Raw genomic sequence first — 23,163 nt, 5'->3', positions numbered from 1 at the left:
TCTGTAGGTGTGGTTAGCATTTGTGATGTGTTTTGCAGCATAATAGACAACATAATACGAAAGACAAAATATAATCACAAAAAACATAAGGATACAACACGAACACAAGAACACAAAAAATACATCACACTAACATACGAAAACAAAAACACATACAAGATTGCAACCTCATTCAAGAAATTAAATTACAACATCGCATACAGAACAAATAATACTCTACAAAAACATCTCAACACACAAACAACACAAACAAATACAACAACACACTCGTATACAAACTCAAATGTAACACCTGCAACAACTTCTACATAGAACAGACGACAGATCATTTCAAACACGTTACAAAGAACACATCACAGCCATAACAAAATTACAAAACACCTCCACATATGCAGAACACATCACAAATGCTAATCACACCCACACAGACATGGAAATTTTACACATCCAACCAAAAAGCCAGAAACTAAACACACTAGAATAATACGAAATATACAGACACACAAAAACACATCCAAATGAAATTTTCAACACACAACTCAATTGCAGAACAAACACACTCTTTGACTCCACAGTACACTACACAAACACACCCCCACAGGAAACGAAACAAAAGGCGCCAAGACCAGCAACAACCAGTTCTGAAGAAGGCCAATAGCAGGCCGAAACATGTTAAACCAGGTACAGTAAAATTTAACACGAGAAAGACATATAATACATATTCCGAAGTGATATAGTGTTAAAAGTTGTGTAATCAAGATGTACTATTCATATATGTAGTTATTCTTATAATGTGTATGGTATGTTTTAATTCATTAGGTTTCCCCATACCACTGACTGCCACTGGTTAGTAAGCTTCATTTTTTGCAATTTTTTAACAAATGTGTGAAGATCAGTACCTGGGACATCTTTCCAATTTCTGGGAAGTTTCATCTTCCTCAGAAGAAGAGGAAATGGATCACAGCCATCGTTCTTCTTATGAACTTCTTGCACCTCAACAGTATCATCTGCCAGATAGTAGTAGATTATATATGGCCTCATTTCTCCATACTCTGAGTCTCTATCATCCCACACAGCAAAGAACCTACAGGTGAAGTCGTATGCTTTAAAAAGTCTCAAACTTTCTTCCTCATGATAGTATCACAGTCTAGTATATACAGTTACGAAGCTCAATACGTAGTAAATATGTGTCCAAAGATAGTTGCTAACCACTAGGATCGCTACTATCGCCTCATCACAGACAATGAGAAATAGTATCTGCACAGTCTATTGTTCCTAGTACCCTCATAAACCCAAGCTTCGTGACTGTATGTACTAGACTGTGATATACCTGGTAAGGTTTATCTTGTCTCAGTAGCAATAAAACCAAGTCCCTTCAAATGAGGGTGGAGATTATAGGAGGGTTGTAAATTTTCAGCATTCCTTTCAAAACCTTGTTATTGTGCAGGCTACAGGAACTTAGTTTCTTGAAAGACAAGCTCAGTGACGGAACTACACAGTACAAAGAGAGATATTTTGTAATTTTATTTTGCGCTACAGAATGTATCAACTGGTCCCTTCCGACACTGGATGGATGGACGGCACCGCTCTATTCCCCCATCGCCATAACAATACAGACGAAGTAAGACATATCTCCTTTCTCTCTCTTTTCACAGTGGGACAAGATACATCACGCAGACTCTAGTATCCTATGTTAAGAAAATTATATCAAAGTAGTCTAAAGAAGCATATTCCCTGAAATTCTTAACACTAAAAACTTTTTATTATCTATAAAATACTATTACGCCTTAAATAAACTCTTCTTCAAAAAGAGTTGTAGGACTTATAAATCAAATTAAAAAATGGGTTACCACGCACAGAACTGAAAGTGCGCAAAGTTGGCACCAGTAATAGCAGTGGTGGTAGCAGTGGCAGTGGCAACGACAGTGACAGTAGAAGCAGCAGTACAAATGAGGATTATTTGAGAGCTTATTGACTCTCGCACGTCAGTTTCAAGGCTTATTGTGCTACCCCGTAACCTTCCATAGAGGTTCCAGTTCTGGGATTTAACAAGCTCCAGAACCTTCACTTCTATATAAGGATCTTTCGTACTGGAGCCTCCTTTTTTCCAGAACCTCACACTTGAGCAGTATGTGTTTTGCAGTTTCAATATGTTGCCCACATAGTCTACAGTGGGGTCTCCACAAAAGATTTCCCCAGTTTGTAGATGTTTCCTGAAGTGTAAATGTTCAGTGATAAATTCAACTACTCTCTTCAGTTTCTTTCTATTTAAATGTAGGAGAGACCTGCTGAGAGCTAGGCTGGAACTCTTGACCAAAACTCTGCCAAGAAATTGACAGCAATAATTGATGCAAACACGTTTGTTCGTTTTTTTGCGCTGAAAGTTATGTTAGTTACGTTAGTGATGCGTGTATTAGTCCAACATCTGAAATGGAGGCGAGTAAAGAAAAGCAGAGTAGTGTGGTTAGTTTTTTGACTGGCTGAGGGTCCAGGTCGAAATTCATCAACACACGTCTGTTATGTATGATGAACACTGCATGTCAAGTTCATGTGTGCTAGAGTGATATAAGAGATTCCGAGATGGACGCAGGTCACTGCATGACTCAGCGCCCAATATAGGCTCACTGCGTCATTACCGTACTTTTGGTGTTATTGCGCTAGTGGATGGTCTTATCCAGGAAAACCGACAGATCACAGTATAATAACTTATTTTTTTTTGGTGGGGATAAGACATGATTTCATACACACCATTATCAAAGTCCACCTACAATACCGACAAATTTGCATACAGTGGGTTCCACACCACCTGATGGAGGAACAAAAGTAGAATAACTGTATCTCTGGAGGAAGAGTTGACCAATGTGTGCGAGATACGCTCCAGAGACTTGGCTGGGAAACACTTCAACAATCACCTTACAGCCCAGGTCTTTCCCCGTGCGATTTCCGTATTTTTGGTGACCTGAAGAAAGACACCATTTTGCAACGAATGAGGACATTTGTGATTCAATGAGGTTGTGGTTCTGTCAGCAGCCAAAGGACCTCTACAAAAATAGGATTGATTGTCTTGTCTCCCAGTGGGATAAATAAATTATGAGTTAAGGAGAATACTTTTGAAGTAATAAGTATTCAGTGACACTTTTTGGTGACTGACCTATTTTCATTTGACTGTGCTTTTTACGTGTCAATTCGGAAAAAATATTTTCATATAAAAGTTTTGAATACATAAATAGGGTACTAGACATAATATTCCTAAAGATGTAAATGGATTTTATATTTCATTGTTTAATTCTTCAATATCTCTGGTGTCATGAAATAAATCTAAAAAACTTTATCTGCAATAACCATATACAGAGTGGAACAATTATCGTGCTCCTAGTTATCAAAATCCTATCTGGCCAGATGAGAATTCAGTACCTAGGAGCACGATAATTGTTCCACTCTTTATTATACAATATGCATAGGATCAGATCAGCTTAAACCAAAGGCCCAGTTCACACAAAATAATGGCACTGGCAGTGAAGGTGATCCCTGGGTTATGAATTACGACTGGGCAAGATAACACCGAGCCTCCACACATGTGAGATCGCCCACGTAGTGTCAATCACAACCTTATTTATCATCCACTTTAACAAGGATAATGTTTTCGTATTCAAAATTGTAAGAAAAATCAGTAACAAGAAAATCTCTCAATTTTTTACGTACGGTAATATACCGGTAATATTTTAATTACAATAATATGGTAGTAACAAATCCCTGAAATCTTATTATGAATGGTTTGATTGTAAAGATGGTACCTACTTATCGAGTGTGTATCACTTATACATAGCTATATAAAAAGAAAGAACTACATTTTTAACTGACGGTGTTGTAATATAGATTTTATGTATATTTTTAAGTATAAATGCAATAGAATTTCACGGATATATTTTTTAGTTCGTCTAAGGTATGTGAATTTATCCTTTACATTTTGTATTTTAATGTTCCTCAGAGGTAATAACCACAAGAGATTAGATCGGGAGGATCAGGGGGGCCATATGTTGTTAGTGATGGCTCTATTGTCATTAAGTTCATGAATTGCTTGCAAGGAAATATGGCTGTATGTGCCACTCACAGTGTCCTGCTGGACAACGTGAAACTACGTTCTTTCAGAGTTAATGAAACAGAAAAGATTGTAAAATATTTTGCATATATCCATCATTTTAATTATTGTTTCTTCAAAAAATATTGAGCCTATTAATATTTGTCACTGGTAAATCTGCATGGCATTCCAATTTTTTGGTCATAAAAGGGTTCCTCATGGAGTAGATTTGGTTTTCGAAATTCCAGTATCTGTTGTTTTGCTTATAAACATAGCCATGTAAGTGGAACACGGCTTCATCCGAAAACAAAATGAGATTAGGATAAATTTTTCTATCCTGCACTTCAGGTATCGATACTCAAAATTCATTCATAAAAATTGCTTCTAAGTCCTACTTGATCACCCAGTTTAAGCTCTTGCACAGTAATTTTAAACTATTTTAACTTAAGTGTAAGAAATTCCTGTTGCTGAGAAAGATGCTGAAGAGATTTTTAGGGAGATTTTCCAGCCAGTATACATTGTCATCTGGAGTTTCTTCTGCGAGCACTGTACATCGCCTTTTTCTCATCTTTAACACTTCCCACTTCACGAAATTTATTAACCAACTTACGAATAGTAATAGACCTGGGACACGAACACTTGGGAATTTCTCATGAAATAATCTCCTGATAGCACGACCATATGAATCACAAATGAACAATAGTTGAGGAATAGAATATTTAGGCCTATTGTTTTCAATTTCATCTTTCCTTTCCTAGCAGATGATGGGTAATCTTCTAAGCAGATAATATAAATGTGTGGAAAATGAAAGTAGACAGTTTCAGTATCTCCTTTCACTCCCTCTGTATAATATAGAGCATGGACCAGAATTTGGAATTTGTTAGAATTTCTTGGAGGCCTGACTCATTTAGTGGAACCACCATCTTGTGTTTATTTCTTGTTGAATTAAGTGCATCACACTGTAGAAGTATCGGTATTCATTGTCCCCTTCGCAGAGTTTGCACTCGGGTTGTCTGTGATATGGAAGCTATGCAAATAGGATTTTGTTACTATGTGACTTATTCTTTATTTCCTTATGGATATTTGGATTTTTCTATTGATATTTTTATATATAAGGAGAATGGATGTTTCTGGTCCAGAGAGGCTAAGGAAGAGACGGCTAAGGAAGAGATGACTAAGGACTTCGTAAGTAAAATGAAATATGAATTGGAGGAGTGTAATAGGAAGTTAAATAAGACGATAGAGGTATTGAAAATAGGTAAGGAGTATGGTGGAGGAGGCTAGCTAGGATAGCGAAGTATAATATGTAGAAAATTAGTGAGATCTGAAAATGAAATGTACACAAAAAAAAAGACATAGGCCTAATAACGAATATATTGGACAATGGTGTAGTATGTTTTAGTAATAAGCATTATTAGAAATTGTGTGTGTCCGATATAAGTGAACTGAAAATCAAGAACAGAATCGTAAAAGTATCAATTTTGAATGATCTAAATTAAGTTGTTAGGATTTAAAGGTGGGAATACTGATCAATTGAAATAGGGTCGAAAGTTAAATTATAAGAGCATCTACAAAAGTATATCTGTAATGAATGTAATTGTGGCACAGGATACAAAATTGTGAGGTCCACATTACTTGGATGTAAATGTTGACATAAAATATATATATCAAACATCAAATCAAATATATAAGGAGAAGAACTGAATTGCATTCTCATAAGAAATGTTGGTTAGGGAGAGTGAATATTGAAGTACGGTACCAGTACATACCTCAGTATCTTCCCATCATATTCCAAGAAACGCCTTAGTTTGTCATCGGCTAACTTGGTTTTATGACTATGAGGTTTTATTCTCAAATTTCTATCCAACATGTATGGATCTGGTGGCATTTCTTCAGAATCATTCAATTCTATGCCTTGACTTTCCAGATATTCCTGCATTGAAAGATCATGTTAATTAATTTTAGCCTAAATAGAACACAGAAAGTAAGGAATCACTATTGCCTCCAAGAATACTTACTTTAGTGAAAATATCACAGTCAACAATGTGGTATACAACACCATACATTGCTATATCTATACCAATGTTGAAGTCCTTCCAGTGCCAGTAATCACCCAGGTTTGTCTTCGGAATTCTGTCTCGTCTTACAAGCCTTCCTTGTTTCATTCCAGAGTTCTGAGAAAAGAAAAACGCGTAAATTGTACAGATTCTCGTTCTTAATGAGGGAGAAAGTAGAGCTAGGTTCAGTAAAGTAATATCATTAAATCTGTACTTCACAAAGAATTAAATACCGGTACTTTTAAATAGGTGTACATAAACGTAAAGTATGAGAAATGTATTATCTTCATTACAACAACATAATAACATAATTTTGAGCGTTTTATTTCGTATTACAGTATTTGTATATTTTAATTGTACCGTACTGTTTTAGTTACTATGTTACCTTTTTTTAATGAGAGTATTTTTAGTTCATTTTTCGTAAGGTTGATTAGTGATTACTCGTATAAATAATAATGAAACAGAGGAAACTGCATATCAGTACCGGTACTATAAAAGCTGCAGACATTTAAAAACTACAGGAAAGAAATTCACCCACGCTGAGGATTCAAATTGTGTGGTGTAAAAATGCAAAATGTATTGTATTTACCAGAATATAAGGCAAGCTTGAATTTAACACTAAGAAGCAGGAAGACTTATACCAGTATTGCACGCAAATGTATAACTCTTAACCAGGGATTCGTATACCTGCATAATCGGGTAAATTCGTGTTGGGTTCGTTAGCCGAGCAGTTTAATGTGCACAAGATACGTCTGGCCAGCATATCGTGCCTAAGATCGCAGGTTTGTGTCCTGGTCACTAGAGCCAATTGAGCCTGTGGTAAAGGATGGGGAGGGCCCATGTAAAACAATCGGTAAAGGTACGCATGGAAGCTGACGGGGTTTCAGTTGACTGCAGTTGAAATGATTTTGCTCCTTTAAAAAAAAAAAAAAACATTACAAAAAATTTTTACTGTTTTAATGAAGTGCAATGTCCTTAATGTTATATAAAATTAAATAATACCAACGTATTTTATATATAACATACAATTTATAACATATTATATCACGTCATGACTATAATATTAGCTGGTCACTATAATGGATGCACAGCTCCTAAGGGTTAAGACGACCTCTTAGTTTTCCAATGGCTTCTGCAGAATTTAATTTTTTAAGATATTTTGTTGATGAATTCATTATTAACTTGGTTATAGAACATACAATTTCAAGGTTACTTACTTCTGCAAAATAGATATCCTCCTCTTGATGAAATGAAATTTGTATCCCCATACAATCTGTCTAAATATTCTATTTACAAAAACTATGTACACGAACTTACTATTAACTAAATGGCTTTACACTAACTACACAACATTTTGAAATTGACAATGTTACTCAGCCATCACTGGCACTTCCTTCACCACCATCATCATATTCACTGTCACCAATGGCGCAACTTATGTATTTTCTTAATACACGAATTTAAGACGATTCCCCATTTTTCAAACGCAAAACTTGAGAAAAAAACTCGTTTTATATTCAGGTAGGCCTACATACTGTAATTGAGGTATTTGCATCTGAAATTTCACAAAAGGAATTATGTACTACAATCCAGTGTTACCAGAGCCATCAGATTCATTTGTGACTGATTCTGATACAAATTTGAGACTAACATTAAGTTCTTTAGATGATAGCAGTATCCATGAAAAATCACAATGAAATGTACCAGTACAACTTATGATGGCAAAAATTCCATCGTATCTTCAAATAGCGTACCTACCTATACTTACCATGTCTTCTTCCAAAAGTAGTCTGCATAGCTCTATTGATGAATTGTTTATGTTTGTAATTTTGAAGTAATTTGCATGATATGTATTATCAATTTCTGTATATCTCAACTGATTGAACTGTTTATGCATTTAAATTGAATTGATTTACTTGCTCTGTATTATATTTTATAGCTCAACTGATGAATAATCGTTTGCATTTGTAAATTTAATAATCTGATTGGCTATGTGCTGTATATTTTTAGTAGAGCCATCGATGTACCACAGTCGGCAGACTCGCTGGCCTGCTGATCCGGAGCTGTGCTCGGGCTTGGGTTGGATCCCCCATTTGGTCTCATTTGTTGGTTTCTTCAGAGGTTTTCCCCCAGCCTTGGGACTGATGCCGGATGGTCTATGGCGAGTCCTCGGCCTCATTTTATTTCACCCCCTTTGGTCTGATTACCTGATTGGGTTTTTTTCCGAAGTTTTCCCCAACCATAAGGCAAATGCCAGGTAATCTTTTTGCGAATCCTCGGGCCTCACCTCATCTCACTACATCTCGCCAAAGTATTGTAAAAAAAATTGTAGAAAATTGTAAAAATTGCAAAATTTTAAAAATTATAAAATTTTGTAAAAATTGTAAATAATTTGAAAAAATTTTAATGGTACTTGTAATTTTGTAAAATTTTGACTTGTTCCACATCTTAAAGCTTAATTGTTAATGTAAGATCTATGGAATATAATAAATGAAATTTTAAAAAAAAGTGAGTACTATGGACAAGTATCACCCTGTGTGTCTAACCAACACAACTTCAACACATCTACACAATCATAAAGTGTTTTGAAATTTCTAAATAATCTGTCCTGTTTTTATGAAAAGTCCTGCATTTTCTGAAAGAATTTCCCGCATTTGAAAGTTTAGACAAGGTAACCCTAACTATACAACAAATTTTATTTGTAACTGAACAATTATTATTCCTGTAAATCTGCCCAAGAAGAGGAAAAATGAATAGTATTTTTTGTTATTGTTCTCTCATTCTTGAACAGAGCTCTTTACATGTAATAAATTTATAATGCGAGAGCTCACACTCACTTTCCTTCCTAAGCATGCTAAGAATCTTTATCAAACATGCCATTTGTCTCTGGGCTGTATCCTTGTATTCATGATGACAGAAAGCATCCAGTGGATTAAGTAAAATCTTAGAGATCTTGTGTTTTGTATCCATGACTCTGATGATAAACAACAGAAACACCAACTATTCATGGATCTAATGTAGAGATACGGATGTTAAAAAAACACGAATAATAACTTCTACACTATTCCACCTCACCTCTACTTCTGGTTCCATGACAGTGATTGTATCGTCCTCCAGGAAGTAGATGATGTTCACTTGGCGAACACGGTAATGTTCATGTGGAGATTCAAACACAGACTGTTTGAAGAATGCTTTAAAGGTAAGGCATTTTTTATCGTATAAAACAAAGTGAGGGATGAACTGGGAAATCGCATATTCTTTCACACGTCCATATGTAAGTGATGGGTCATACCTATAACAAGTACCAAAAAATTGTAGAGTATTCATGCAAAAACAAACAAGTTCATAATTACAAAAATTCTATCTAATTACTGACACTACATAACAATCATAAGTGCTGTATTCAGTTAAGCAATTCTTGACATGTCTCATTTTTATCTGATAACAAACTGTTCACAGTAAAGCAAAACGAAAAGTCCAATGTGCTGTAACAAGCAGAAAAGAACATGTCCAAATAAATAACATTCTGCATCATGTTATTATGGTTGCAGACGTACGGTTTTACCCGGAACAATATGGCATTTTCCGTTTTTTTTTTTTTCCATGTATGGAGGAAGTCTTAAACCGTTTGCCAAATATTTCGTTTTCATATTGTGCATCGCCATTTGTTGAAGGCATGCAGTGCTGCATTGGTACCTACATAACCTATGTCACATTCATACTGTTGATACTGAGACAGGTATTCGTGAAACTGTGAAAGTATGATTGTAGTCCATTTGACTTTCAGATTGAGCAGCGTGAAGTGCTTTGTACTAAGGATAGGTCTGTTTACCACATGCGATGTTTATGAATATTGTGTGTATATTATGGATAAGTTCTTGAACAAGTGAACAAATAACAATAAATAAAGTAAAATAGCGAACACGTACAGAAAACGAGGAGGTAACAGCACTAACAGACCATCTGGGAAAAAGAATTTCCAAAATTGCGCTCAGTAACTGACAACCAGTACAAAGCGAAATGTATAATTTGTGTAGGAAAAGCAGAAGATAGCTTTTCCATTTCTCATGGCGGAATTACAGATGTCAGACAGCAATTCAATAGTGTATCGTATAAGGAACGGCAGAAATCATCACTTCAAGACTCATTAATGAAGAATTTATTCAAGAAAAACTCTCCAGAGTCAGAAAAGGTAAGACGTAGTATGCTCGTAGTATTCTTTGAATTGAAATAGGTTTACAGAACGTAATGAGCAGATATTAATGTGTCTAATTTCCGTTCATTTCAGATCAGTGCATTGGAGCTTAAGCTGGCTTACAAAATCCTAGTTTAGTGAAATCAAATTGTTGTGCACATATTCTTCACAGTGATTGTAAATCTGGCATGAACTCAATGTCTTTTGATATTGAAATGGTAATAATTAAAATATACAATTATTTTTCAAATTCTGCCAGAACAGTTAAACAGATGAAAGAGTTCTTTGAGCTTGTTAAAACTGAATATACTAACTTGTTACAACATGTGTCAACAAAATGGTTTCCCGTATCTATAAAATCTGCTATTGAAAGATTATTAAAGGATCTATAATATCTTATTTTTCAATTGTATAAGATTGTCCAGTTTTCATGCAGAAACACTTGTTGAGTTCATCACAATCAAACAACCAACAAATTATTATAGAATTATATCTGCATTTTTCATTATATCTTGCTGAAATTTTTCACAAATTACTTTTAAATGTACAAAAAAAAAAAAAAAAAAAAGTTGACTGTGTGTGAAGTGTACAATATAATGCAAAAGTGTCAAAGTTCAACTGGAAAAGAGGGTGAAAGACCAATTTTTCGGTTACCAGTATAAAGTGATGCAAACATAAAATAAGTTAAGAGCTCAGAGTTATTGCCAGAAGACAAAGTCTGCATAAATGAATATGGACATATATATGAAGTTTGTGTCAATTACCTATGTAAATGGTTTGATTTCAGTAGTGATAATGTTTTGTCAATGATGGATGCTCTAACATTAGAGAATGCATCCCAGTTTAACAAGGTTTTAAGATTAGTAGAATCTCTTAGAGGAAAGGAAGTACCGGTAGGTGGGTAAAAAAAACAACAGTTGTGTTTGACACAATAGAAAGGACATACCGTATCACAAAACCTGCAAATAACTGGTCTCGGGCTCGTCAGAATATGACCTGCTTGAAAGCTTCCATAAGCATTCACTGATCTCATGCTGCTCAGATATAATGTGGACTTGCCTAAGCCATGTGTGGTTATCCAGTCTATATGCGTAGAAGTGCATAGTGCTGTACACGCTTACATTTACAGTGAACAGTTTTAGTTCAATGCTAATATATAGAATTATTATTTTTGTTCTATAGGTCTCACTTTAAAGAATATACATAATTTCCTAACAAATTATTTATGTACCAGTACTTAGTTTTTCCTTTAAAATTGAACAGCAGCCCTTACGTGTGAGCATCTACTGATTACGAGACTCACCCAGTACTTGTATTGTTACCAATAGCACAAGAGTGGTAAATAAAGTTCAGTACTGCCTTCAAATTATACATTTCTAATCTATATCTGGCAGGGGTAATTAATAGTCATTTTCGTCATCCTAGGAAGAACTACAAGAAAAAATCCTCTTACCTTAATTAGGCATACATATGTTTTTAAAAAAAGGGTAAATTATTATGTATTGTAAATTTTAAAATAGAAGTTGTCATACTGATACATACCTTACTGGATCTACAATACTGAAATAAGCTGTACCTTCTACATCTAAAGGTCTTTTCCCAATGCCAATATTTGCTGGACGTGGGTAGTGATATCCATTTTTGAAGTCAAACTGTTGTGAGACGTGAAACTTTGTTATCTGTAAGAGGACAGTTGATGCATTTAACTAGATTTTACTTCCACGTTTTTCACCTTTAATTTCATATTCGGTTCGACATTTTTCAAATTATTAGGAAATAAATGCATAATTTCCATTTTCCTTGTGAAAGATGCTAGAAATGTAATAATTAATTAGTCTATGTAAAGATTAATTTTTGGTCCTACAGAATTTATCTGTTATGGTAACAATGGTTATTAGAGGAGAAAGACCTGGGTTCGATCCCTGTCACTGGAGTGAATTTTTCTCTTCTAATAACCATTGTTACCATAACAGATAAATTAATTAGTACTGTCAATAGTGTAAATATACAAACATTTGGGCATAAAACAAAGGCGAAAAGAATTAATAAAGGGAAAAAGAAAATAATAAAATAAGCAGTGGAAGAAGAAAATAAAAAAATAAAGGAGAAATTATTTATAAAAAAAATTATAAAGTGAAGGATGATGATTGGAGGTGGGAATTTTTGCAGTAAATGGCTTTCTTACAAGCACTTTGGAAGTACTTTAAGTATTTTAAATTTGTAACAGATCAAAGTCAAACCTGTCATAATTACTTCGATGTCAAATGTGATAATAAAAGGCTACATTTTTTCTAGAATTCCTCTGTTTCCAACAACAAAAAAATAAATCGATGTTATGAAGATGATACCACTTATTTATTTTTTTACCACTAAGTAGCACTTTCACTTTTCGCAACTGAGCTTCCAGTTTCCATCATGTAGCCCAATAGTTAGTCCCAAATTATTTCTTGGACAAAATAATTTATCATTGTTATTATATTGAAAAAATGAAAGTTCTCTAAATATGCAGTGTATGACTACTAAGAACTTTAACACTTTTAAAATTCTATTGTAGAGCAGAGTGTGTACATGATTCAGAAGACTATGCAAACCACATCGAAACTAGTCAGTTAAGGTAAAATACGACCATAGTTTAATATTAACGCAATGAAGTAGTTGTTTATTTTAAATAACTTAATAGTTCTTCAGTATATTGTACAAAATGGAAATATAAAAATTGGAAATTTATCTTTTGAAGAGGTGTAAAAATTCAAATATCTTGGAGCAACAGTAACAAATACAAATGACAATCGAGAAGAAATTAAACGCAGAATAAATATGGGAAATACCTGTTATTATTCGGTTGAGAAGCTTTTATCATACAGTATGCTTTCAAAAAAGTTGAAAGTTAGAATTTATAAAACAATTATATTACCGGTTCTTCTGTATGGTGAAACTTGGACTCTCATTTTGAGAGAGGAACAGAGGTTAAGGGTGTTTGAGAATAAGGTGGTTAGGAAAATATTTGGGGTTAAGAGGGAAGAAGTTACGAGAGAATGGAGAAAGTTACATAACGCAGAACTGCATTCATTTTATTCTTCACCGACATAATTATAAACATTAAATCCAGATGTTTGAGATGGGCAGAGCATGTAGCATATATGGGCGAATCCAGAAATGCATATAGTATGTTAGTTGGGAGGCCAGAGTGAATAAAATCTTTGGGGAGACCGAGACGTAGATGGGAGGATAATATTAAAATTGGTTTGAGGGAGGTGGGATATGATGACAGAGGCTGGATTAATCTTGCACAGGATAGGGATCAATGGTGGGCTTATGTGAGGGTTTCTTAAAAGTCATAAGTAAGTAAGTAATAGTTCTTCAGTGACAGATAAACTTTCATTTTCTACATGATGTACAAAAAGTGTTTTTTGTAATACCTAAAGTAAGATACCTTACTTAAGTCATTAACCGTACTGTTTATGTATATAATTTATTGTGCACAAATATCCGTGATATACCGTAACTAATCATATATTATAATTAGGGATGTGAATTTTTCGTATGAAAGATACACGCGAAATTTTTTAAAGTTAATTTTATGCATGGAAAATGCAAATCCCTTAATGGAAGTCCAAAATTAAATGAAATATTATATCCGCGAATTTTTTAGAAATTAATATAAATTCACCAAATTACTTCATAATCACGATATTTTCAACAAAAAGCAGGTTTCATGGAGAATTAGCACGAAAAATGACTTTTTTCCAAATAAAACGTGGAAATTTCTTCTTCATAAAATATACATGAACATTTCTACATATTTGATTGTTTAGCATTACATGTGTGTGACATCTGGGAATGAAGTACGCATAGTTTGAGGAACTATTTCCAGGGAGCAGCACAAGTGAACAACTGTCATTTCTCTTTCCCGCAACAACTTCCTTCATGAGATGAAGAAGGCAGTGCCGTCACTTTCTGACAGTTGAATGAAATTGAATTATGAATTTAACTAATAACGCAAACAATTTTCTGTTAGTTTCAAAGGGATTGTTTCAATATTAATTTTTAAAAAAATATTACTTCATTATTTTTTAAGTTTCTGTAGGGTGCAAAATGTACACGAAATTGCTTGTTTTTTTTTACGAAATATTAACCGAAATTAAATCATTTTAATCACAGAAATCAGGGTAAAATAATGACCATAAAATCACACCCCTAATTATAATATTTAATCTTAATAATTAATACACATTTGCTAGTGAATTTAAAAGTAACAGTGAAAAGCCAGTAATCTTTTATTAAACGAGTGATATTTTGGTCAAGCTGTCTCTTTTAGCTTTTAAATTATTATATGTGGAAAAAAGGAATCCTTATTGTACCATTTTGGAAGTTGTAAAATAAAACGTTTGCCGAAAAAAAAATGCTCCATTTTCGTAATGACTATGGTTACTGCTACTTTGATTTTAATGTTACAGAATAATATGTGCAGATATCTTCTTTTCTAAGTAATTTTCAGACGTACACACAATTCTATATATAGGCCCTACTATATTAAACCTAATTATTTTAAAGTCTCTTTTTTGTTCTATTCTTATAACAATTAAAGCTTGCAGTACAGTACATTAATTTAAAAAAGTTAATCGTATATGTTTAAGTTCCAGAATTGTCATCCGAGGTATTTTCAATTGGAGCTGTAACATAATGTAACTAACATCTCATTTCTTCAACATAATAGAGTTTGGATACATACTGTCTTTACCATTTCCTTTACAATTATTTATCTTATGTAAGAGACACAATATTAGAAAAAATTTGTCACAGTTGATTTTGATTAAATCACGCTGATGTAGCCTTCCAAAATAATTTTGAAGTAAATATCTTCAAAGGCCCATCAATTACACAAACAAATGGTTTGTAATGTAGAACTACATCTTTCTCCTCACAAGATATGAGGGGGAGGGGGGGAGGGAGAACTTGAGAATCAACTGTCGCATAAAAATGCAACTCCCTTTCATCACTACAAGAAAAACATGGGGAGTACAAGAAAAATACAAAGAGAACAAGTGGAATCAAAGAAGAACAAAGTAAATACAAAGAGATTAAGGGAAATACAAGGAGAACAAGAGGATGATAAAGAGAATAAGGGGAATACAAGGAAAAAGAGGAATACAGAAAAAGCAAAAGAAACTCAAGGAGAACAGAGAGATACAAGGAGAAAAACGGGAATACAAAGAGAAAAGGGGGAATATAGGAATACATAGAGAACAAGGGAATGAAGGAGAACAAGAGGAATATGAAATATGTAGCATATGTATCTGTCGACAGGTGATTAACACCCACACGTTTCTGGAAAACAGGCACATTTATCGTATTAATGATTTTTTACTTTGTAACTACTTAAACATTATTTGATTTTTATGTTCAAGGTTGTTTATGTTTTAAATATAACAAATATATATATGTTGTATTTTGTAAATCATCTCGCAATCCCCCTCAGCTCTTTACACGATCCCCACCAAGGAGTCGCGACTCACACTTTGGGAACCACTGGTGTAGTTAAATAAAGTACTGTATTACTACATATGGAGCATGTGACAAAGTCTGGAGTTTTATTGCTGCAACACACACAAAATTGTAGAATTCTGACTGGCTGATGCATGAAGCTTCATAAGGCCAATTTAGCTCCTTGATGTTTCTAAGTTTTATGATTGTACTGACATAATCATAAATTCATGAAAATTTTCCCCTAATTAAGCAACTTTTTTAGCTTATTGATTTTACTAAATTTTATACTTTACTGTAGTGCTATATTATAAATTTTCCTAAAAAAGTTCCCCTTGTTAAGTAATTTTTTTTTTTTTAGTTTCTTGATTTTGCTAAGTTTTGTAATTGTAATGGTATAATAATACATTTTTCTGAAAATATTCCCCTTATGCCTATAAAGAAATTTTATTTTGCTAAGTTTTATAATACGACGGGGATCCAGGAAATAACGACCGTTCGCGCATACCCGCCGCGCAGCTGACTCCCCTTCCTTGTTTGAAGTTCAACTGGCTTCCTTAACATGTGTTCTCATAATGTTGTGAGTACTGGTTGCAACAAGTCGCCATTGTGCATTTTGTGTTACTTCAAAATGAACGACGTGATTGATAATCCCACAGACTGTGAGGTGAGGAGTGTGATTCGATTTTTGAATGCTCGACATTTGAAACCTCCAGAAATTTACCGGCAATTGAAAGAAGGTATGGTGATACTGTAATGAATGAAAGAAGTGTGAGAAAATTGTGCGAAATGTTCAACAATGGGCGAACAAATGTCCACGATGAAACTCGACCCGGACGCCCATCACTCATACAGAAGACCTGAAGACTAAAGTGAACAACAGAATCTTGCAAGACAGGCGCACATCACTCGACGAATTGCATATTGCCTTTCCTGACATTTCTCGTTCTTTGCTTGGTGAAATTGTGTCGCAACATCTTGGCTACCACAAAATCTGTGGGTTCCACGGCAACTGAGTGACCAACACAAAACTCAGAGAATGGCCTCAGCATTGACATTCTTGATGCGATATCACACAGATGGAGACGCCTTTCTTGATCAAATTGTGACTGGTGATGAGACCTGAGTGTCTCACAACACCCCAGAGACCAAGCGCCAATCACGTCAGTGGCATCATCCCTCATCACCCAAGAAACGGAGAAAATTCAAACAGACTCTCTCAACACAAAAAGTCATGGCTACTGTCTTTTGGGATCGCAAAGGTGTTCTTTTGCTGGATTTCATGCCAAAAGCCACTACGATCAATGCAAATCGTTATTGTGAGACTTTACGAAAACTACGGCGAGCCATCCAAAACAAGAGGCGAGAGGAGTTGTGCTTCTTCACGACAACGCCCGCCCGCACACTGCTGCTTCAACTCGAGAATTGCTGGATCAATTCGGTTGGGAAATCTTTGATCATCCGCCCTATAGTCCAGACCTTGCTCCTAGCGATTTTCACCTTTTCACTAAGCTGAAAGGCTTTCTGGGTGGTACGCGTTTTGAAAGTGATGAAGAGTTGAAGAAGACAGTGAACACCTGGCTTAATGAACTGGCGGCAGAGGAGTATAACACGGGAATTCTAAAGCTAGTGAACAGATACGACAAATGTTTAAATGTAGGTGGTGATTATGTAGAGAAGTAAAGGAAGCTTCAGTTATGTAACAGACTTTGTTTTTTCAAATAAATATATTTTTTTTAATTATTACAACAAAACGGTCGTTATTTCCTGGATCCCCCTCGTAGCACTAATATAATTGCATGTATAAACTTTCTTAAAAATTTCCCATTTATTAAGAAATTGTTTTAGCTTCTTGAGTTTTCTAAGTTTTAGAATTCTATTCATATAAATTGTAAATTGTTCTAATTTTTTCCCTCTTATTAAGCTATATTTTTAGCTTTTTTATTTTGCTAAGTTTTATAATGTAAATTACTGATATAGGCTAGTTATAAATTTTCCTGACAATTTTCTCCTTGTTATGCAATTCTTTGTTCATGGATTTTGCTAAATTTTATAATAAACATACTGATATAATTTTAACTAAATTTTCCAAAATATTTCCTACACAATTTTCCTCTTCTTAAGAAATATTTTTTATTTTCTTGCTTTTTCTGAGTTTTTTTAATTGCAGATTTACTGTTATGATTATAAATTTTCCTGTAAAATTTTCATCTTGTTGTTTAGTCACCTGTCCGAAGACAGGTTTGAACCTCATAAGTGACACCAATAAGGTATCACTCATGAGCCATCTAAACCAGAAGATAAATGGGTAAAGTGGCCAGTTTCTTTCCCCTAATTTTTCTCCGTATTAAGTTTTTTTTTTTTTTGTAAGTTTCTCGATTTTACTAAGCTATATGACATTGTACTTAAATGAATTTTCCTAAGATTTTTTTTTTTTTTTTTTTTGCAAATTCTATAATAAAATTGTACTGATATATAATAACATAATATGATTCTTGCAGTTTTGTCCACATTAAGTTTTTTTTTCTAAGTTTTATAATTGTGTTGAACTAATTATCAGTCACTTCTATCCTGATTAGTAGATGAAGTAATTTCTGCTCAAATAGTCACCATTTTGCACAATACTATACTATACAATACTATATACAAGTCACTTTCCCCAAATATTTCCTTACATTTAATTACATTCAATTTACTTTTGACTACATCATTCCTTTACAGATTTTGTTCAAAATGGAGGCCCTGTATCTCGATACACAATTCACAACGTTTAGACACTGATTTAACTTACATATGACAGAACATAACTCACGACCTTAATCGATTTTCACAAATGACTATTCGATCACGTGTCACAACTGATGGAGATCCTGCGGTTTGTGAGAAAAATCATCATTTTTCAGGATAACTCGCAGCAAAAAATCCATGGTGGAAGGTCGCATGATCTGGGTGGTCATTCTGTTGTGCCACAATGGCCAATCCATTAATGGAATTGCTGGTCCAAGAAGTTCCTCACTCCTATATCAAAATGAGGTGGTGCTCCATCCGTTGTCATAGGCTATCAAGTGCATATTGGCAAAACGAGGACTGTTTTCAAGACATGACATCGAAAAAAAATTTGACGTACAAACATGGTTGTCAACCCACCACTTATTACACCAGCTATTCGTTTATTCAAGTTATGACATCTGTATATATGTGTACAAGTATGAAACCTAAGAACGAATATTGGGAAAAGCGACTTTTGACCCACTTTGTAGCTTATATAAAACATAGAACTTCGCTCTTGCTTTGGATATGGATAGCTGACTGAGCTACGAATGCGTTGTAAAAAGAATTAAGTGGAAAACCTACACACAGTACAGTATAACGAAGTCGGGCAATTACTATATTAATGTTTTCTCAGCTACACGTAAAAGTAACTGATTATTTTTAAATGAATATGGAATAGTGTCGTGATAATTTAGATTACGGTATGTCAGTACAGTTATCAAGAAATTATATTTGTCAGGTTTTGTTTTTTAATCAGTGTTACTGTTAAGGCAAAGCAAACGTGAGGATACCGGTACCTAGCGTTTATTTTGGAGTCAGTATTGACACAGCCATCAAAGGTTTGACGACTTACGACTTCCGCTTGATATGCTGGTGCTTAATGATTACTAGAGATCATCTAAAAGGCAACGATTTGGTTGGGCAGGAAATTTTCCTTCTCACATCACTATTTACTGTACAATTCGATGCTATTTAGAGTAACATGAGTATTATAAATTGGAGAAGACACATTTGGAAGCAAATCACTGCGATGTTTTAATAAGTAATAGACCAACGGCGTAGCTCAGTCAGCTGAGGCGTTTGTCTGTCAATCCGGGGTTGCGCTTTGGCGTTAGTTCGATCCCCGCTTGGGCTGATTACCTGGTTGGTTTTCTCCGAGGTTTTCCCCAACCGTAAGGCGAATGTAAGGTAATCTATGGCGAATTCTCGGCCTCATCTCGCTATCACCAATCCCAATGATGCTAAATAACCCAGTAATTGATACAGCGTCGTTAAATATAGTATGCCTACCGGTACTGTGCAGGCATTTTCTTCGGAAGGACAAGGAAAAGCTCAGTCAACAAAATTATCCTCATCGATGACAAGAAAAGACCGTGCTGTGTAAAGATGTTAAATAAATACTGTACGAATTGTGAAACACTGACCGTTGGATCCCGAAAAGAATAACCTGGTAACAGCGGCAGTCCTTCCATTTGTAATAACCTTCTTTTCTCAACTTTGTGTAATTTGTGTGGACGTTGTAAAAAAAATCAGTTGTCAGTTACCAGATGTTTCTTTTTAACAATTACGCGTTGCCTAGCAACAGTAATATTGTAATTTAATATACCGGTACAGTGATACATTACGAATCCCATATAATGGTGCACAATAGCGTGCTCCAATAATTTATTTCCACGATTTACAGTAAGTGGATATAGCATAAACTTTTCTGCAATTAAAGAAATCGGCCAATTGCCCCAATCTCCTCTTTACCCCTCCCCCGACCCCCTAACAAACAAAATACAAGCAATGTGCCCAACTCTTTAAGAATAAAATCCGCTACTGAACCGCCATAATTCTGCTACATTCCATTACTGTTCTGAGCAGCGAATAAATATGTAGGAATTAAGAATGTTGTTGTTTAGTCAACTGCCCGAAGACAGGTCTGAACCTCACAAGTGATTCCAAGAAGACACCACTTATGAGGCAACTAGGCCAGGAGATAATGGGGTAGAGTGGCCAGTTCCTTTCCCCCTCCATTGCATACATCGTCGACTAGCTACATATTACACTAGTCAGATGCATACAAACAATTTTGTTTTTCCTATGACACATATCGTCAAGTGAGATGTACTATTTGAGGAACAACTGGATAATACGCACGGCAGACCAATATCGATAGTCGACTCTACTCGCTGGCCACTAGTCACCGGGCCGTACCGAGCCGTATCAAACAAAATATAATCGAAATGGTGGTAGTCAAATTCGCGACTATATTCTTAAATAATTCACTCCATTAGTCAAGTTCAAGGTTTTATGTAGTACAACGGCGGTTTTTTGAATGCATTAAATGAAAATGAAGATGTAATAAGATAATAAACTAGGTTATCACAAGGAAATTAACAGGAAAAAAGATGTGTTTCACGGAATACAATTAAAATGACGGAAAGTAAATTTCCGGTTAATGTTCGCCAAAGCGTAAAGTACGTAATTATGACGGCGTTGCTGTTTTATTTCTGGCCTATAGAAAAATACCTAGCCTTTTACGAAAAAAAATTTAAGGACCATGAAATTATTCACCGCTTTCATTATAGGCCTATTATTTTTTAACAATATTACGAATCAAAAACTGTCATATTATATAATTTTAACTACTACATGGACGAACCAAATCAAGCTAACCTAACCTAACCTAACCAAAGCTAACCTAACCTAACCTAACCAAAGCTAACCTAACCTAACCTAACCAAAGCTAAGCTAACCTAACCAAAACTAATCTAACCTAACCAAAGCTAATTTAACCTAACCTAAGCTAACCTAACCTAAGCTAACCTAACCAAAGCTAACCTAACCAAAGCTAAGCTAACCTAACCAAAACTAATCTAACCTAACCAAAGCTAATTTAACCTAACCTAAGCTAACCTAACCTAACCTAAGCTAACATAACATAACATAACCTTCGTAAATGCAAGGCCTGTAACCGGAGCAAGAAGGGATCTCAATCATTTAATCTGCAAGTACACGCAAAAATAAATTCAAGTAAGGATCACGCTCCCACTGCATGAGAGGTCCGCGCATGCGCTACAGCAAAACTGTTTCTGTCCCGAGCCTCTCATCTAAGGCACTCGTCATAATTTACTCGCAATATTTACGCAAATACACATTGTCGCTAACAGTGGTGCTATCTCTCAATAATGTTCAGAACGAAGGAGGTAGACAGAGAGAGAAAAAATTTCTCCCGCCAACTACGCCACACACCAACGTCATGTTCTTATGTTGGTGACATTGTGTATTTACTTAAATTTGGTGCTAAACGTAACGGCACGGTTCAAAGTGACCGTGCTAATTCTCCAGTATAGCGCTATTTGATAATAGATGTAGCCTACATATCAACCAGAGGATATTAGGAATGTGTTACATTATTTTAGAAATAGGAAATGCTGTGTTTTCTGGAATAGTTATACAGTTTACGTTATGGAAAATGAAATCTGTGAATTATATTTATTTTGTTTTATGCCATAAGAAACCTACAATATGTAGGTAATACCAATGAAGAAATAACATAATCAGTAGTCCATGAAATTAACAGGCTTTGACAATTTGTAAAACAAGAGAACGTCAATTACGGTTATTAAGTCAAAATCTGATCTCTTGTTTACAAATTGTCAACCCACTGATTAAGTCGTTTATTTATTGTTCTTTATACATTACGAAGGTTTCTTATAGCAATGTTAAAATCCCTAAGTATGTCCTATATCCAGAAAAACACACGGTACGATATAGGCCTATTCATCAGTAGTTTTCTGGCCAAGGACAGGTCTTTCACTGCAAACCCAACATTCTCAAATCTTTCCTATTTTCTGCCTTTCTTTTAGTCCATAAGATAGCTTAATGTCGTCTATCATCTGATATCTTCTTCTGCCCCAAGCTCTTCTCCCGTTCACCATTCCTTCCAGTGCATCCTTCAGCACCGGTAGGCAGTTTCTTCTCAGCCAGTGACCAAACCAATTCCTTTTTTTTTTTCTTCCTGATCAGTTTCAGCATCTTTTTTCTTCACCCACTCTAACACAGCTTCACGAATAGGCTTGTATATAGACACATACACTATTTGTGGAAATTGCAATGCCAAGAAGGATACATGTGACTGAAATGAAATTGATATCACAGATTAAGTACACGACAATACACAAATGATTAGAATTACAGAACTGTACTGTACCTGATTTGTGACCGTGAGATTTCAGTATGGTGTGAAGCCTCCAAGCGCTGCAATCAGAGCCTCTAAGCGTCGTGGCATGAAATCAAAGAGGGCCTGGATATGTTCCTGGAGAATCTCCCTCCACGCAGTTTGTATGCGAGTCCACAAAGCGTCAAGAATAGGTGCTGGAGGACTATGACGAACAAATTGCCAACCAACCATATCCCAGACATGTTCGATGGGCGACATATCTGGCGAACGTGCAGGCCAGGGAAGCAGTGATACTTGTCGTTCTTCGAAGAAGACTTGCACAATCCTTGCCACATTTGGCCGGGCATTGTCCTGCTGAAATATGGCATGTGGAGTTGCCTGAAGGAGGGGCAGTACCTCGGGCTCCAAA

General features: G+C 35.0%; 1 protein-coding gene across 2 annotated transcripts in view; it reads right to left on the bottom strand.

The window, feature by feature from the left end:
- Nucleotides 1-20,325, bottom strand: part of LOC138704894 (EF-hand domain-containing protein 1-like) — a 28,414-nt gene extending 8,089 nt beyond the window's left edge. For both annotated transcript variants that reach the window (XM_069833287.1, XM_069833288.1), the window contains exons 1-6: nucleotides 20,011-20,325; nucleotides 11,873-12,009; nucleotides 9,211-9,427; nucleotides 6,097-6,252; nucleotides 5,848-6,011; nucleotides 900-1,084 (exon numbers count right to left, since the gene is read on the bottom strand). In XM_069833287.1, coding sequence (XP_069689388.1) covers nucleotides 900-1,084; nucleotides 5,848-6,011; nucleotides 6,097-6,252; nucleotides 9,211-9,427; nucleotides 11,873-12,009; nucleotides 20,011-20,058 — 907 coding nt within the window. In that variant the 5' untranslated portion in view covers nucleotides 20,059-20,325. The remainder of the gene's footprint in view (nucleotides 1-899; nucleotides 1,085-5,847; nucleotides 6,012-6,096; nucleotides 6,253-9,210; nucleotides 9,428-11,872; nucleotides 12,010-20,010) is intronic.
- Nucleotides 20,326-23,163: the final 2,838 nt, after the last annotated feature.

This window comes from Periplaneta americana, chromosome 8 (assembly GCF_040183065.1).
Source record: "Periplaneta americana isolate PAMFEO1 chromosome 8, P.americana_PAMFEO1_priV1, whole genome shotgun sequence".
In the NCBI taxonomy this organism is placed as follows: domain Eukaryota; kingdom Metazoa; phylum Arthropoda; class Insecta; order Blattodea; family Blattidae; genus Periplaneta; species Periplaneta americana.
This window is presented reverse-complemented; position numbering and strand designations above follow the sequence as displayed.